This window comes from Thamnophis sirtalis, unplaced genomic scaffold, assembly GCF_051295495.1.
Source record: "Thamnophis sirtalis isolate CommonGarterSnake01/CBP01778 unplaced genomic scaffold, rThaSir2_p1.2 scaffold_7, whole genome shotgun sequence".
NCBI lineage: Eukaryota > Metazoa > Chordata > Lepidosauria > Squamata > Natricidae > Thamnophis > Thamnophis sirtalis.
The window spans coordinates 13,077,502-13,096,010 of record NW_028261387.1 but is presented as its reverse complement, the minus strand read 5'-3'; the positions used below and the strand labels follow the sequence as shown (position 1 = coordinate 13,096,010).

Sequence of the window (18,509 nt, the reverse complement as noted above, 5' to 3'; positions counted from 1 at the left end):
CAATTTACAGTCAACTGTGAACGTGCGCACAGGACGTGTCTGACCCGCGCGAAGCAAACCGGCAGCGCTCTCTCTCTCTCTCTCTCCCTCTCTCTCCCTCTCCCTCTCTCTCTCTCTCTCCCCGTCACTTCACAGGGTTGTTGTTGTTGTTGTGGGGAAAATAGGAGGAAGAAGTATTATGTAGGCTTACTACCCTGAGTTGCTTATAAAGTAACAAAGGCAGGATAAAAATATCTACTTAAAATAATTAAGGAATGATTTGGGAAATTGCATTGCACCAGTTATTTTATAGCAGAAATTATTGCAAAGACTTACTTCATCATCTGCTTCAATAAGTCCCTGTATTGCACTAAACAGGGATCCATATGCCCCTACTGTCACCAGAATATCCGTGTGTGGATCAATCTGTTCTCTGCAAACTTTTCCATACACTTGAGACAGGACTTTCACCAATGATGGATGACCCTGAGTACATTTTTTTAAAGAGAGAGAGAGAGAACTAGTTAATAAGAAACACAGAAAAATGTCAGCTATGTGTGAGTGACGCATGCATTAGTTCAAAACGTAAGTAGATAGATTACTTATTACTAACTTATTACTTACAGCCAGAGTTGTAAGAGTTTCCAAATTGTGTAATGCCCCAGGGCACCACAACAAACCCATAGGTGTGTCATGGGATATTTTAAAGTTTTGCTACATCCATTTGCAAAACGGGGGGTTTGGGGAGTGTTTTGGCGGAAGGGTACCACAAAAAAAATTACTAAAACACTCAGGGTGCTCTGAATCAAGAAAATTTGTGAACCTGTGGTTTAGAATAACGTCCTTTTTACAAACCTGCAGTTCCTAGAATCGGGGCAACTGGATGGAACTGAGCGTTTACTGGCTGGATGCCCTTTCTGATGCCTATGCGGAGTTGGCAGTAAATATTTTTCCTTTGCACTTTAGGAAAGAAACATCTGCCGCTACCTAGGATTGAACTCTCAACCTTCCAAAAGACAAGAATCTTCACCACTAGGCCACCACATTGCTTTCAACCTCTTCCTTAGAATATTAGGTCTTAATAATTGTATCGGGGCTTTGTTTGTGCTAAATATCCGAATATATTTTTGTAAAAGATGGGAAGTGTTAAGTTCAATGAACTAACATAAGGAAATTCCATCAAAACGTTTCTCTATTTATATAAACATTTTAATTTAATTATATGAATGTATTGAGTCCTGCAAATCTTGTTGGTTTATCATCATCATCATCAAATAGGACAATAATATATCAATGTGCTCTGAGAAATTCTGGGAAATCCACACTAGTTTAGTTTAATGTATTAAATAGGTTGTGCAGATGGATGAAATGGGAATTAATTGCATTTGCATAAACTCTAATTTCAGTGGCAAAGACCAACCAAAGAACAATAGCAATAGCAATAGCAGTTAGACTTATATACCGCTTCATAGGGCTTTCAACCCTCTCTAAGCGGTTTACAGAGTCAGCATATCGCCCCCACAATCTGGGTCCTCATTTTACCCACCTCGGAAGGATGGAAGGCTGAGTCAACCTTGAGCCGGTGAGATTTGAACCGCCGAACTGCAGCTAGCAGTCAGCTGAAGTGGCCTGCAGTATTGCACTCTAACCACTGTGCCACCTCGAAATACAATACAATCTTGTATTTCTATTCAGAATAAGAATGTAGAATAGAATAGAATAGAATAGAATAGAATAGAATAGAACAGAACAGAACAGAATTCTTTATTGACCAAGTGTGATTGGACACACAAGGAATTTGCCTTTGGTTCATATGCTCTCAGTGTACATCAGTGGTAGTCAACCTGGTCCCTACCGCCCACTTGTGGGCGTTCCAGCTTTCATGGTGGGCGGTAGGGGTTTAGTCTGATACTGAAGCACTTTCCTTTTTTTAAATTTAATTGACTTCCCTACTTTATAAATCACCATTACTGTGGAACCGGAGGGCGGTTAGAAAATTTTACTACTAACAGAGATACAAAAGTGGGCGGTAGGTATAAAAAGGTTGACTACCCCTGCTGTACATAAAGAAAAATAAAATAGAATACATTCATCAACAATCATAAGATACAACACTTAATGATAATCATAGGCTACTAATAAAGCAATCAAATTATATTAGGAAACAAATAAAACAATATAAATGTTAAATATACAAGAAACATGGTTATAGTCATAAATGGGAAGAGATAGGTACTGGGAAAGAAGAGAAGAATAATAGTGATACAGTCTTAGTAGGTAATGTGATTAATCTTAATCTTTAATTAATATTAAAAATATTAGTAGGTAATAGGTAAAAAGTGAGAAATATAAATAAACAAGCTGAGAAACATTTAGGCTAGGCTATTCATTCAAAGCAAGGTATTTAAAGAGAGCCAGGCATGAAATGCACTCACAAAACCCCGTGTGTACTGGTTCAGCCTATCCACCGATGATGCTTTTGCCAATTCCTCTTTTACATAGTTAGGAGGAGATATATCTGGAAGTCCTTGTCCAAGGTTAACAATAGTGGGATCTGCAGCAACTTTTGTAAATTCCACCCTAGGGAACACAGAAATTATTTCAATCCTATTAAATCCCAAGAAAGAATAGCTCCAATTCTGTGGAAATCATAACACAAAAATAGCAACCGTGCACATTTTTTTTCAAATTCAATTGTTTTATTTTAATAGTCTGTAACAGCCTGAAACAACTGTTCTAGCTTTACTGGAAGCATATCCAATGCTGTTTGGATGATTTTGAGCCGAGGTGGCGCAGTGGTTAGGGTGCAGTACTGCAGGCCACTTCAGCTGACTGTTATCTGCAGTTCAGCGGTTCTAATCTCACCAGCTCAAGGTTGACTCAGCCTTCCATCCTTCCGAGGTGGGTGAAATGAGGACCCAGACTGTGGGGGCGATATGCTGACTCTGTAAATTGCTTAGAGCGGGCTGAAAGCCCTATGAAGCGGTATATAAGTCTAACTGCTATTGCTATTGCTATTTGGAAATATTTGTGCTCAGAATTGCCTTCCTCCCTAAAAAAAATCAATTTCAAACTTGGGATATTTCTGAAATGATCAGAAGAGCACCAGAATACCTCCCATAAGGTTTAGCAATCTGTTTCAAATTTGCAACATCCTTTCAAACTAGAGCAAATTAAGTGACATACTGGCCAACCAATTGCACCAGAAACCTCACTATTTTCCCCTGAAATGCCTTCAGAGGCAGTCCCACTGTCATCAAGACTAATAGCCATTGGTCCCCATGGCAATCATGAATTGGTCCAATCCTTTTTTGAAATCAGGCAAGCTGGTAGTCATCTATTACATTTTGGAATACTAAATTGCAAAGCCGAAAACATGTTGTGCAAAAAAAAATATATTCCTAAATAACGGTACCTATTGGAACAACCCTGCTTTGGGTAGTTTTTAAACTATAAAGTATAGGATGTTCAAACCTCCAGAAACAAAGGATATTTATTTATGTATATATTTGTTTGTTTATTGTTTCATTACCAGGTTATGTAGCCTGAAAAAAAATGTAAATTCATGCCTTATTCAATCCCTTACCCATATATTTATTCCTAACAATTTTCTATAATTGAATAATGAAATATTCTTGGCCATACATTTATGCTTACCTCTAATTGTACGCTAAATTAATCTTTAGGCATCACCAGTAATTTTTTTGCTTAACTTCTGCTATTACCATATTTTTGGAGTATAAGACGCACCTTTCCCCCCCCCTAAAAGAGCGTGGAAATGTTGGTGCATCTTATACACCGAATACAGCCATTTTTGTCTTCCCAAGCCCTGCACCTGCATCCCATTTTTGCTAAAAACGGGCAAAAAACTGGGCGTTTTTGCCTTCCTCCAGCCCTCAGCAGAATTCTGCAGGCCTCAGCACAGCTGGGGGAAGTCAAAAACGTCTCTGTTTTTGCAAAAAAACAGCCCGTTTTTGGTCCATCTTTCACAAAAATGGGAGCATTTTTGGCTTCTCCCAGCCCTGCTGAAGCTTGCAGAGGGCTCCTGGGAAGACAAAAACTTTTTTTTCTTACTTACCTCTTTGAAATCTTGCTGTGTCTTGTACACCGGTGCATCTTATACTCCAAAAAATATGGTATTTAATGCAACTATGTGAATAGAATTCAATAAAGATAAAATCAGGAAAAATGCCAACTCCTGAGAACTTTTAAAAAGATGAAAAAATGTCCTGAGATGAAAACTGCCAACTTTTCGGCTGATTTCTGTAGCTGAACTCTTTAACAGCACTATGCTGTTTAATCATTATTTAGAAATTTATGTCCTTATGATACAAATCAAAAAATCATACTGATTTTTGCAATCAAAGTGATATTGAAGGAACAAATCAAGACAGAAATAGCACTTAGACTTATATACCGCTTCACAGTGCTTTACAGCCCGCTCTAAGTGGTTTACAGAGTCAGCATATTGCCCCCAACAATCTGAGTCCTCATTTTACTGACCTCGGGAGGTTGGAAGGCTGAGTCAATCTTGAGCTGGTGAGATTCGATCTGCCAAATTGCTGACAGCCAGTGATCAGCAGAAGTATCCTGCAGTCCACTCTAACCATTGCGCCACCCTCAGATGAATTTTCCGATGAAAACTTAGTTACCCTACACACCTTCTCTTCAGAAGCTGTAATGTTTTCAGGTTTGATTTTTGATTAAATTCATGCTTCCATTCATGATTACTTACCACACATTGCTATCAAGCCCTTCAATTCGTTTAGCGTTTTTGTGCTTGAAGTTCATGGCCTAGCAGCAAAAAAAAAAAAAAAAAAATCAGAGACAAAAGGACTTTTGTTAGAGACAAAAAAAGAGCATATTATTAGATGGTATTTTAATTTGTGCCACCTCTCCTTTTATATTTCCCTCTACGTCTGATCTCCACTTACGAAACAGCATAAACTATAATTATTTCCTTATTTAAAATGAATTTCACTTAGCATTGAAGAATGAAAAGTAGATACATCCTGTATGAAAAAGTACTAGACCCAAATGAATGGAAACTGGGTGTAAGGAAAAAGAATGGGGAAGCTGCTTCGAACAGAATTACTCGGGAGAAATATGAGGAGGATGTTGAAGAGAAAGAAGCTGCAGATCAGAAAAAAAATGCATGTAAAGATTGCTACAAAAAAAAGAGGATGAGAAAATACTGTAAATATATCTCTATAGGCAGAAAGTTACAGAGAAAGTAGTCAAAGAAAACAAGGAATAGGTAAGCTTAAAAGAAAAAGAACAAACACAAAAGTGATTTTGAAGGAGAATTTTAAAAATCATTTGCAAAAGGGTGAATGACTAAAGAATGGTCATAAACATGAGGATTGGTCATAAAGTTACTTTTCTGTTCTGACCCCCTCCTCCATCCAGTAACGAATGCCGAGACAAGCTTAACTGGAATGTACTTTAATAGCAAGACACCAAAACCTCAGTGGCCGAAAGCCAAGCAGAGCAAACAGATAAGGACCTTGGCAGTAACTCAGACAAACTCAGGCAGCAATAAACACAGATAAGGCTTGGCAGCAATCCAGCCTGCCAAGCTCACAGTACTGTCCTCCGACATTCAATCCTGCATTGACTTCTGCAAAGAGGGTGTGTGCACAAGTAGCTTTTTATAGTCTGGAGAGGAGCCTAATGACCACCAGCTGAGTACAATCATCTCTTGTAATTGCGTAATTGTTCCTGACGCCTAGTAGCTCTTCGATGGCGTGCATCCAGGAACAACTCACTACTGGCCTCCGGCTCACTCTCCCTTGTCTCCTCCTCACTGGTCCAAAACTCAGGTGCCTCCTGGTGGCCAACCAGCCTCTCTGTGCCCTGCTTGGAGTCGGAACCCTGTCCAGGATCCTCCACATCCTCCAGAGCCGACTCAGAGGGCCCCTCGCTATCGGAGTCTGGTGGCAGCTCCAACGGCACCTGCTGGGCCACAACACTTTTCCATCACGACAATAACTTCCAGCATAACTGGCAGAAGTCACTAAACAAGGCAGTCACTAAATGAGGACTACTTGTAAACTATCCTTGATTCCAGCGCATCGATACAACAATTCATTGCCTTTATTCTTCTAATTTCTCACTTTTCTCTTCTACCAAGTTTAAACTAACCACAATTTTCTCCTTCCCTCCCCCCCTTCATCTTGACCCATTCATTGTCTTTATATGGCTAAACCACTTCAAGTGCTTTCTTCATACTGATCAAATGCTTGTATATCCAGTCCAAATTCATGTAGCATTCATTTGTACTTGATCTATTTTTATTTTATCACACATACTTCATGACTCCATTCAATTACTTTTTGTCTTTCACCTGAAACAACAAACTTCCCAAATAACAAATACACATGTTCATTTCTCTGAATAAGTGTTTATTCATTACAACAGACTATAACCTCCATCCATTTCTCCAACTTTAATACAAATTCTACCAAGGAATACTATGCACTTGTTCTAAATGTCACCTTTTATGCATAATTGGCAACTGTTCACTTTCTCTGTCAAACACTACTACCTTGGTGTTTGATATATTAAGTTTAGATTAATATGCTTCATTGCATCATTCCATCTAATATTTGTTGAAAAACAGTCAGATATTTGGCCAGCACTGCATTGTCATAATATGCATACAAAATTATATTTACATTTACATTGTCAACCAATACACTTGTTTACATCGTTACAGAACTCCTTAAACAATCTAAACATGTATCATGGGTTATTAAACATATTCTTACATTTTAATGCATTTTAACATCTCATAGCATTTGCACTTTTTTTCTGGATGCTAGCAATTATAACATTTTTTTTTAAATATGGTATACCTTTAATATTTTTGCCTTACTGTTTATGACTCCAAAATGGAATAGCACAATGGGTATCATGCATCTACCGGTATCTATGTACAGCAACATTATAAAATATAACTCTGCTAAATTTCTTTGTTTGGCTTATGGTCAATCTAAGTACAGAACTCCTCTGGTTATACAACCCAAATGAACCAAGAAATTCTGAATAAATGAGAGAATATGTGGGGGAAAAAACCTTGTTATTCTAGCTCTTTCTCTCTCAATCTTTTCAATATTATTAAGAATGTTGACATCGAGTAAATTATAAACCAAGCAAAAGCATTAAAACTCTTTATTATAATACCAGGATACTAATAATTATTCTAACAGTTCCTCCCAAAAAAATATTAAAACGAACTATGTAACCAGAATGCCAAATGTAGAGAATAATATCTTAAGAGAAGTACATGGGGGCTGCTTGACAGAACAGCACTAGAGTCTTTGATTCCAATATAAAAGTGACAATAAGACACATATACACACTGAGGCCAATTTGATTTGTTTTAAAGGTTTCAAAGTAATTGCATCAGAGATATCCGCAAGAACATCTATGCCAGCTGTACCTGCTTGAATTGCTCATGGAGTGGTTGAGAAGAGCCTTGTATGAATAGCCAGCAGTGTCAATCACTAGTCTAATAAATACTGTTTTGCATTTAAAGAGAGACTTGTGGGAACCTCAAGTGCACATCTAAATAGAGCCTCAGAAACATTAAAGAAAAATGCAGAAAAGGTTTCTTCGCTGTGCTCAATCAAATGCTTTGTTACTCCCCTTCTTTTTTTCTCTCTCTTTTTTCTTTTTTGGTTGTTGATTCTAACCATCTAAAAGAAGCTGCCTTGTTCCTGCTTAAAAGATCAGAAAGGCCAAATCTATTTTTCCATTTTTGTCCAGTTTTCCCATGGTTTTTACATATTACACTACAGCCTCCATCTCTTTGCACTTTCTACAAATGAGATGAGAAACTGAAGTTATTATGTTTCTGATATGGAAAATATTTGTAAGTAAGGAAAGGTTTTTTGTTTTTTTTAAGAAATTCAAGTTACGCAGTGCAGGACAACTTCCATTAGTGATTCAATAATAAATGTAACACAAAAGGTTTGTGCAATTATGAAATCTATGAAGAGACTGAATACATACTGAGCAAGTTGAAAACCTGAAGCATCTCAAAGGATAATTAATCTTCAGTAGAGATGTTCTAATGCCAAGACACTTGAAGTACTGATGAGCTAAGAACATTCCTGTGTAACAATAAGTTTTAAGAATGTAAAATAACACATTCATAGCCAAGTAAAAGGCAAAATCTGTATTAGTATATTTTAAAATATTTTAAAAGGAATATACAGATAAATTTATATAATGCATTTTGGTTATCAACCAACAGATAATAAATGGGAAATAAGAAATCAAGAAACACGAGGAAATCAGGAGAGGTAAACCTGATTTGCTTCACTTGTTGGATTAGAATGCAAGTGCAAGGAATAGTAAATATATTTGGAAAAAAGCAATAGAATCAGAATTAACTCTACTGGAAATTTTATCACAATTTATACTCAGGCTCCATTCATTGAGAGCAGCGGTGTGATTCACTTACTTTCCCTACCAGTTTGCAAATGTGAGCGCGCGCCATATCTGTGCATGCGCACTGCCTCCTGCACATGTGCAGTGCTTGCGCATTACATCGGGGCAGGAGAGTGGAGTCTCCCGCAGCCGTCGCTACCGGTTCGCCCGAACCAGAGAAAACCGGGTGAATACAACCTCTGATTGATAGTCATAATTTCTTAAAAGGGAATAGAGCAGTTAGACTTATATACCGCTTCATAGGCCTCTCTAAGCGGTTTACAGAGTCAGCATATCGCCCCCACAATCTGGGTCCTCATTTTACCCACCTCGGAAGGATGGAAGGCTGAGTCAACCCTGAGTCGGTGAGATTTGAACCGCTGAACTGCTGAACTAGCAGTCAGCTGAAGTGGCCTGCAGTACTGCACTCTACCCACTGCGCCACCTCGGCTCTAGAGTAGATTGCATTACATTTTCTGATCCAGGTATAAACTTGGTAAGATCTGAATTATTGAGTTCTGATAGTGGATCCAAATTCCTTTTTGCTCCCCCAAAGAGAGAGAAGAGAGTTGAAAAGAACAATTAGAATAATCAAGGAGTTGAACATAGGGTCATGATAGGCAATTCTGCAGACGAAAACCTCTAGTCATTGGTCTTCATGGGTTGCTGCAGCAACCAAGGAGTTTTTTAAAAAAAGTCATCATGGCACCCACAATCATAGTGTCAAACCTGCCCCTTTGGATATGCATGTGACAACACAATACATAAACAAAAGGGGCATGACTTCAGTTGCTCAATTGGAGCTGCCTCCTGACTTTTTCGACACATAACCCAACATATCTAATCAGTTCACGGGAGCTGATACCGAACATAACATACCTGGCACGAGTTGGGATTTCCGCCCCCCCCTATTTTGTTAATACAATAAACAAAATAGTTTTGTATTTTCTATTTGAGCAAGAGCTTTGTACAACCATATAAGCCTCAAATCTTCTATTGTCTCCCTTATTTGGATTTTATTCAATTTGTAGGCCGCCCTATTCCCCGAAGGGACTCAGGGCGGCTGAACAAAGCCAAGGGAGGGGAAATTACAAAAAGTGAGACAAAGACAAACAAACAATACAAACAGTTTAAAAGCACAACAGACACAGCAAATTCAAGTAGCGGGGGGGAGAACTCAACCCCAGGCTTGCTGGGACAGCCAGGTCTTTACGGCCGTCCGGAAGGCCTGAAGGGTGGAGAGGGTCCGAATCTCCACGGGGAGCTCATTCCAAAGGGCCGGGGCAGCCACAGAGAAGGCCCTCCTCCGAGTAGTCGCCAGCCGACATTGGCTGGCAGATGGAATACGGAGGAGACCTAATCTGTGGGATCGAATGGGTCTGTGGGAGGTAATCGGCAGAAGGCGGTCTCTCAAGTACCCAGGTCCAATACCATGTAGGGCTTTATAAGTAATAATTAGCACCCTGAAGCGTATCCGGAGACCAATAGGTAGCCAGTGCAGCTCGCGGAGGATATATATAAATGCAGAGGAAAACACATGAACAAATTATATTGACCAGCATTCTCTATCAGGGAAGCAATCACTTAAATCTCTGACTGGTACCCTGTTTTCCCAAAAATAAGACCTCCCCGGATAATGAAGCCCAATCAGGCTTTTCAATGCATGTGCTAAAATAAGCCCTCTCCCCAAAATAAGCCCACCCCGAAAACATTGCAGCACAGAAGCAGCCATGAGATGACCACACTCGACTATTGCACCTCAAAAATAATGAGACCTCCCCGAAAATAAGGCCAATTGGTTATTTCAGGGAGGTCAAAAGCAAATAAGACCCTGGGAAACACAGTAGATCTTGACCTCAGTGGAGACCCTCTGCATGGGTTAATTTGTTCCACCTTTGCTTCGGCATTTTTTTCCAAATTGTCCAGGCTTCACTTCAGGAAATTTCACATTCTCCTTGAACTAACAATCCAGAAGTGTTAACATTCCCATCCTATCTCAGGATCACCAGCTATCATTACATCAACCAGTGGGTGTGGGGGGGGGGGCGGAATCCACATGCAGTACTGTCTACATCCTTTGTGAGACAGATGCTAAACCACCTCTTATCCCTTTCCCAAAAAATCTGTTCCGTTTTTAAAGACTCTAACTCTGCTAACTCAGCAACTAACCCCTCCAATCTCTAAGGCAATTTTTTTCCCTATGGGTAAGCTCTCTCTTACTCTCTGCTAACCAGAAAAGTGTGCCTCTCTGGATTTATACAACAGAATGCTAAAAGAGCCATGGATGAGAGCAAAATATTGCTGTTTGTTTCAATAGATATATAAGTTATACAAGAAATAGTAGAGAGATTGATTAAGTGATCACTTATTTAAAAAAAGTGGAAATCCGATATGGAATTAATTACAGAAAAAAATGTTTTCCAGACAAAAGCAAGATGCATTTTCTTTGTATTGATTGCCCTTTCTCATTTTACATTTGGCCAAAAGCACAAGAATGAAATAAAAAGCTACCCTTACCATGTAAGGATTTCAGATTATTTTGGGTACAAATCAGGGAAGAACAAGGCATCATTTAAAGAAAAACAACTCATCACTATTTATTTAGAAATAGTCATGTCACTTCTACCCAAACAAATTTCTGCAATTCAGGACTGAATTAAATTAGAAGCGGGGGGGGGGGGAGAGAGAGCAAATCAAGTTTGAAATAACCTAGCTTAATTTCCTCAGAAGATAGATTTGTAGAATATATTTTTTTTAAGAAAGTATTGGATTGTGTCTAAATATTGAGAATATGGGTTTTCATAAAAAAACTAAAGTGAGTCCTGATATCTATCTTGTGATAATAGTATACTCATCGTGTTATTCTCTTTCAAGCTAAGCAACTTTAGACAAGGTGAAAAAAAGCAATAAATATTATGTCAAGCAAGCCATAATATAAGAAAAGGAAACTATATGAATTCAGTTTACACCAACTTCATTTATTTTATCTGTTTCAATTCTTCACAAACCATCTTTTTTTTTTGCAAATTCTTAAATTAACTCATGTAAAACCTTTTGTTCTTTAAATGTTCCATCTCTCTCTTTTTCAGGATTTTTCAACTGTATCCTACTATGACTTTCTCAGTTTTCCACTTTCTCTCAACCAATGTATGTATTTCTTTTATTTACTGTTTTTTTTTAATGTGGCCAAACATTAATACATTTCTTTAACATTGATTAACCCACTATTCAATCTACATTCATTCATCACTCATTCTTTTATTACCTTGTACTTTCTTGCGGTATCACATGTATTTCCTAAGTAACTCATTTTCACTGCATTCAATTTATTCTCCTGACTACATATCAGGGGTGGGTTTCAACCGGTTCGTGGCGGTCCCCTCTAACCGGTTGGTCGGCAAATCCGGAAGTAAGTAACTTCCGGGAACGGCGAAGGGCCCACCCGCCCTCCCTCCTTACCCGGTTTTGATGAGTTCTGCGCTTCCACGCATGCGCAGGACGCATACAGCACCTGCGCGATCCTCCAGGAGCAGCTGGAGCATCGAACAGACGCTAGTACGCATGCGTGCGCTGCACGCGTGCACAAGGACGACGCCAGCCCCGTTCCAACCGAACCGGTTGGAACGGGGCGAGAAACCCACCCCTGCTACATATCCAGCCTTAATCCCACCCCTTCCAAATACAGCATGCCCTGTTCACAGTAGGGACAGTTTTAGTAGTTTTGGCATATTTACAAGCAGCTTCTTGCAGTTATTTTTATTCTAAATATAGAAGACAGCCTGCTTCCTTTCAAAGGCCAGGAACTCTGCTGACCCGTATATCCCGTAACGCTTATTTTTTGTTGCAAGTCTAATTTGGCAGGAATTGTTTAAGAATAAACCTGGGAAAAATGTTTTGAAATTGTGACAAGACATATAACTATGCTGAGCTCAGTAGCTACATTTACAACAAAAAGGAAATGAAATATAAATAAAGTCTTTGTGATGATTGGATGCTAGAACTGTGACTCAAAGCATAATGCAAGATATGTGCTTCCAGTTATTATTTTGCAGGGGGGGGATCAGGAGTGAGAATTTGGAGAAGGTGGGTAGATCTCAGAAAACTCACAGCCCTACATATAAGGAAATAGTTATGTCAGAATGACAGGTTTATGAATATATATTAATCAGTGGTGGGATTCAGCCAGTTCGCACCTATTCGGGAGAACCGGTTGGTAACTTTCTAAGCAGTTTGGAGAACCGGTTGTTGGAAGAAATCTTTTGTTTTTTCCCACTTTACAGGGCTAATCCTGTAAAGGAAGGCAGGAAGGAAACATTCTGGGGTTGTTTCTAGCCTAATCTTTATTGCCCTGCTTACAGAAACTGCCTCTCCGGTTAACCCTTATTACCATTATAACAACTAAGGCGAAGTGGCCATCGACCTGAGTGACACTGACTTGGCCATGCCCACATGATCACATGACCACTGAGCCCCGCCTACCCAGCTGGTCATTCGGGCAGAGAACTGATTGGTAAATTATTTGAATCCCACCACTGATATTAATGCTAGGGAACCCAAGGTATGGAACCCCACAATACATTGTGAAACGTTACATGTCATATTTTATTCATTTGTTGTTTATCACATTTCCACACCATCTATCTTACCTAAGTGATTCTTGCAGTGTAAAGGTAACCTGAAATGTAATCTTAAGCAGCCTGTTTACAACCTATTATAAAATTATGCAACGCCATTTATTTCACATCTTGTTTATTCCAAAAGTGAACCGTGCTGCTGCTCCATATCTTTCTCACTTTCCACCAACTCTTGTTATTCAAGAAACAGAACAGAACAGAACAGAGGGGGAGAAGGACAGAATATCCAGATCAGGAAAGTGTTTGGTGCTAAGGGCAAAATCAATAGATCCCTTAAATAGAGGGATATCCCGATTAATTCAGGAATAGTTCAGTTAGGCCTTGATTTTGAAGAACAAAAGGAAAAAAAAAGATCTGTTATAGTGCAGGCTCAAGGCTGACTCAGCCTTTCATCCTTCCCAGATGGGTAAAATGAGGACCCAGATTGTTGGGAGCAAAATGCTGACTCTTTAAACCACTTAGCACTGTGAAGCGGTATATAAGTTTAAGTGCTATTGCTATTATCCCAATGTAGTAGATATTCAACACTGAGCTTAGGGACTACTGAACACACTGCAATTTCAAGGTCATGACTTCAGAATATCTCTTTGCATTTATGTCAGGGGTGGGTTCCTGCCAGTTCTAACCTCTTCTATAGAAGAGATTCCACAAATCTACAGTGCCGTTTAGAACCGGTTCCAGCTCCCCCCCCCCCGCCGCCGCCCATCCACACATCATCAAGATGAAGAGCGAGAAGAGGAATTCTGGGAGTTGAAGTCCACAAGCCTTAAAGCTGTCAAGTTTGAACACCCCTGTTTTTTTTTATCTAAAGGATTAGGGGTGCAAGGGTCTTGTAACTTGACAGTTTTAAGACTTGCACACTTCAATGCCAGAGTTCCGAGCCAACATGACTGGAGGAGGAATTCTGGGAGTTGAAGTTCACAAGTCTTAAAGCTGTCAAGTTTGAACACCCCTGGAATTTTTTTTCTAAAGGACTAGGGGTGCAAGGGTCTTGTAACTTGACAGTTTAAGACTTGCACACTTCAGTGCCAGAGTTCCTGAGCCAACATGACTGGAGGAGGAATTCTGGGAGTTGAAGTCCAAAGTCTTAAAGCTGTCAAGTTTGAACACCCCTGGGGGGTGTTTCTAAAGGGTTAAGGATGCAAGGGTCTTGTAACTTGACAGCTTTAAGACTTGCGTGCTTCAAATGCCGGAGTTTCTGAGCCAACATTTTGGTTGCTAAGCAAGAGCGTTGTTAAGTGAGTTTTACCACATTTTACAAGTTGGCCACTCACATGGCCAACAAGCCACTCCCACCCAGTCACATGGCCAGCAAGCCACTCCCACAAAGCAGGCCACACCTACAGAAGAGGTTCTAAAAAAATTTGAAACCCACCACTGATTTATGCCCATTTATATCATTGGTTTTACTGCCAAGGCTAGACACGTACCTCAGTTTCTTTTGCTCATTCGTCTCTTTAAAAGACTTAATATTTTCATTACTCCCCAAACTCTTCTGTGATTTAAAAAAAAAATCTGATCTGTAAGGGAACTCATGCAGAAAGGAGTAAAATTCACTCCATGCTGCAGTCTCAAAAGATTTATTATACAAGGCGGAGGAGTGAAAGCCAAGCAAATCTTACAAGAATCAAACCTATACTCTCTTCTACCAAAGGGTATCTATCTTTCTACCTATCTCTTGCTAATTTTGCAAATCCTTTCCCACTTTCTTCTTTCTCCCGTCCTCCTACAGATATATATTTTTTAAATCCACTTCCCAAGGAGGCCATTTTCCTCTCGTTTTCTTGCTTCTTCGCTTGGCAAAGGACGATTTTATAACCACGGAAAGTAAGAAACAAAAAAACCCCGCGACCTGCTTCAACGTCCCTTCGACGTTGAAGAAACGATCTCTCTCAAAAGTTTTGGCACTTTCTGAGTCCAAATCAACCACGCTGCGTCCTTACCTCACGCTTGTTTTCCCCGGATATGGCGTGTCCTTCCCGAAGAGGCAGGGCAAACAAATAGGAGAAGGGCTAATCGCCGGGGAGGATGGGCTCGGCTTGCTTTGAGTCCTTTTAGCACCGTGCCTGAAAAGAGGCGAGAGTGGCCGGGATCAAAGACCCGATCGCAGCCCATCGTTCTGGATCTATTTTCAGAGACCATACCGTTTCAAAAAACAGGCTTTATTTTTCCCTGCCTTTTTTTGCAAATAGCAAATTTGCATGCTTGTTGGGCGCGCCAAAAGCTAGCGTGAGAGACTCCGGCTGGCTTTTGCTTTTACAAAGTATTTTTCCCCCCCATGTATAACGAACATTGCCGTTGGGGGGGGAATGGGGGAAATCAGACATGTAATATCGCACCGGTAAGCATAAGTGGCACAATCCAGCAAAACTATCAATATACAGCTTAGATTGAGAAGCGAATCTGTTGCAATTTTCTTCATATAATAATACCTAATCTTAGCAAAGAACTAAGCTTGTAAATCTTTTGACTAAAGCTACAATCTCTCTCTCTCTCTCTCTCTCTCTCTCTCACACACACACACACACACACACACAGACAGACAGACAGACAGTCTTTTTCAAATGTATAGATTGTCCTGGAAAAATAAATCTGTGTTCGACCAGATACAAATTATTTCAGAATATTCTTCGGTAAACAGTCTGAAAGAGGATGACATCATTGCTATTTGTAAAAGATGCTCAGTATGGACACACCCACCCAGCCATCCCCACCTAGCATTTGCTTCCATGTAGTATATGGATGTACATCCCCATCCATCCCGCACCCTGGGTCAAGCCTGTAGCTGAGGCACCCGAATGGCAAATTTAGAAGCTAATGGGGGAGAATATTTGTACCTCAGGATTGAAATGAGGGTTTTTTCATGCTCTCTGAGCTTGGTTTTCTTGCAAACATTTCATTACCAAACTAGGTAACCTCATCAAGTTTAGAAGCTTTGCTCCTCTGCTAGAATTTTCACTTCTACTGTATAGCACAGTGTTTCTCAACCTTGGCAACTTGAAGATGTCAAGGTTGAGAAACACTGGTATAGCATCTTCTGCTGAAGCAAGTTGTGGTTTACTTATAAACTAATAAAGGTGAAATTTTAAAAAGCGCTAATAAAAAGTAAGATCATGCATTTGGACCAGTTGCTGGCTATAATGCAACAGTTAGTAATGTATTTATATGCTGTAATTTCTGTGAGATGGAAATAAAATTATTTTAGATTAAAATGAACAAGTCTTGTTTTAGTTTCAATTGTGAAAATTGCTTCATTCAAAATGCAAGGTAATATGGAAGAGCAATCTGCACAATAATGTGTAAAATGATAATATAGAAAAAACATTTTAAATTCGTGGCATCTCTAAAGAATTTTGGATAAAGGAGCAGAAAACATTTCTATCAGAAAATCTGGGGAGGAAGTATATTCAATAATATTGATTATTTGAGTTAAGCCCCACATAAATGTTTTACTGATCTCCTTCAGAATAAGTATTGTGTATTTCAATTTTCAAATTGGTCAATAGAGGGCAATATTCCATTAACTATGGTACCTATCTTTAAAGCTTGAAACAAATTTAACAACAGCCTTATTTATGGTGTATATTCATGATACTAAAACTTTGTGGTGGTGTTTTTGGTGAAAATATTTCTTCTGCAATTTTTCACCACCCAGGCAATACCATACTGTGATGGCTTGTAAACAAACACACTCTATTTTGTAAGTAAGAAAGAATATGTGATATATTAATATACTTTTTAAAACATCAACTATCAATTAGTTTAGTAATCAATATTTTCTACATTGATAGACTTTTATTAATATGAATGTTATTTTTGAAAATAATTTTCTTTTTATTTTAGCACTACTCTTAAGCGAGACTGCTGATGCAACAAGGAAAGAAAAACTTCAGTTTTAAAGCTAGTGACAGATACATTTTTTGTGCCCTGATCGTACATCTGTTTATTTGGTTAATTTAACTTACACCTAATGTGACTTACTCACTAAAGACTTAGTGTTTACTGTATTTGTTAAAATAAAGAACAGTCATTACTCCTTTGCCCAGAAATGTTTACTATGATATTTTCCCATCAAACAACATTTGTAGACCAAACTTTGTTTATATTTGTTCAGATGCAAGTGTTACAATTGAGCTTATATTTTTTATATAAGAATACTTAAAACATTAGCCTAAGGCCATGCAACATTTTCTTAACAATGTTTACTAAGATAATCAGAAGCCAAGATATGCAAATGTTTGAAGTCCGTATCTGCACTTTTAGTATAAATAATTAGAAATGCCATTTTCTGAAAACAAATGAATCAAGTCAACATGAACTACATCAGAATTGCTAACTTTTGATTTTACACTGACTGTTGAAGCCCCAATGAAAGCTCAACAACATAGGAATCTAGAAATTATAAATTCATGGTAGCCTGGTCTCTTTTTAATTTATTATGTGCCATGAATTTTCTGTTGATTCTTTCTGTTGTCCTGCTGCATTTTGGTTTCTTAGGCTATGAGTCTCCAAACTTGGCAACTTTAAGACTTCTGGACTTCAATCCCAGAATTCCTCAGAATGTCCTAGACTATATATTTCAAGTACATATTCCAGATTATTTAGATTCTGCAGCGTTCCAGGTTCCAGTCATAAACAGCACGTGTTGTTTGCATGTTCAATTTCAAATTGAATTTGTTATCAAAGTCACCAACCCTATCTTATTCTGCATCAGTGGTTGCAGCATAAACTTGGATAATTGTTATATTAAAGAGTTGCCCATAAAGTCCAATTTATATTATTATATTGCAGCCAAGTGTGCACAGTAGCAAACAGTATGATAACCTGACTGAATTCCAGTCCACCTGAATTCGCTGATAACTAATATATCAATGTGTAGTTGTTATATTGCATATTTTACTGTGTTGACTGTTCTCTTTATTTTATGCTTAATAAAAATTGTTCCATGCCCCACTCCAATCCTGGGAATCATTTAATAACCTGAAACTAAAATTGCTAATATTAAAAAAATCATACATTTATAAATTAAAAACTTTATTTTGATCTTTATATGATTATCAGCCTGCCTTTCACACGCGAAAAGCCTCCCTTCCTTGATGCAAACTCAGAAAATTGGATTTAATTATTAATTTAACATGAATTGTGCAAACACTGTCAGAATGCATGGAATATTGACGTATCTCCTGTTTCTTGGATACTGCCATTGTTGATATATGATTTGTATTGTATAGCTAGCTTGTTCCATTCTATAGAGGGCAGATTCCATCTGGGCAGGTGGGTGGAGCCTCCTGCCGCTGCTAACAGTTCTCCCGATCCGGACCAATCCGGGAGCAACCCACTTCTGCATCACAAGTAGTATGTATATGTAAGGTTACTTTAGGCTGTATTATATATGCACCAAATAGATGCATATCATTGAAGGGTTCTTTTAGAGAGGCACCAGATGGTTTTATTTTAGAT

The 18,509-nt window shown here is 38.7% G+C and overlaps 1 protein-coding gene and 1 long non-coding RNA gene across 3 annotated transcripts in view; one reads left to right on the top strand and one right to left on the bottom strand.

The window, feature by feature from the left end:
* KYAT3 (kynurenine aminotransferase 3) overlaps positions 1-15,203 on the bottom strand; it is a 29,211-nt gene extending 14,008 nt beyond the window's left edge. Inside the window, exons 1-5 of one of the 2 annotated variants that reach the window (XM_087719334.1) lie at positions 14,993-15,203; positions 7,996-8,096; positions 4,715-4,773; positions 2,415-2,559; positions 316-465 (exon numbers count right to left, since the gene is read on the bottom strand). In XM_087719334.1, coding sequence (XP_087575460.1) covers positions 316-465; positions 2,415-2,559; positions 4,715-4,773; positions 7,996-8,094 — 453 coding nt within the window. In that variant the 5' untranslated portion in view covers positions 8,095-8,096; positions 14,993-15,203. The remainder of the gene's footprint in view (positions 1-315; positions 466-2,414; positions 2,560-4,714; positions 4,774-7,995; positions 8,097-14,992) is intronic. The other variant, XM_087719335.1, reaches the window with a different exon arrangement.
* A 126-nt stretch (positions 15,204-15,329) lies between these two features.
* Positions 15,330-18,008, top strand: LOC148044540 (uncharacterized). Its single transcript, XR_015697246.1, has 2 exons — positions 15,330-15,390; positions 16,893-18,008. It is a non-coding gene; the product is annotated as an uncharacterized LOC148044540 (long non-coding RNA).
* The last annotated feature ends 501 nt before the right edge of the window (positions 18,009-18,509 follow it).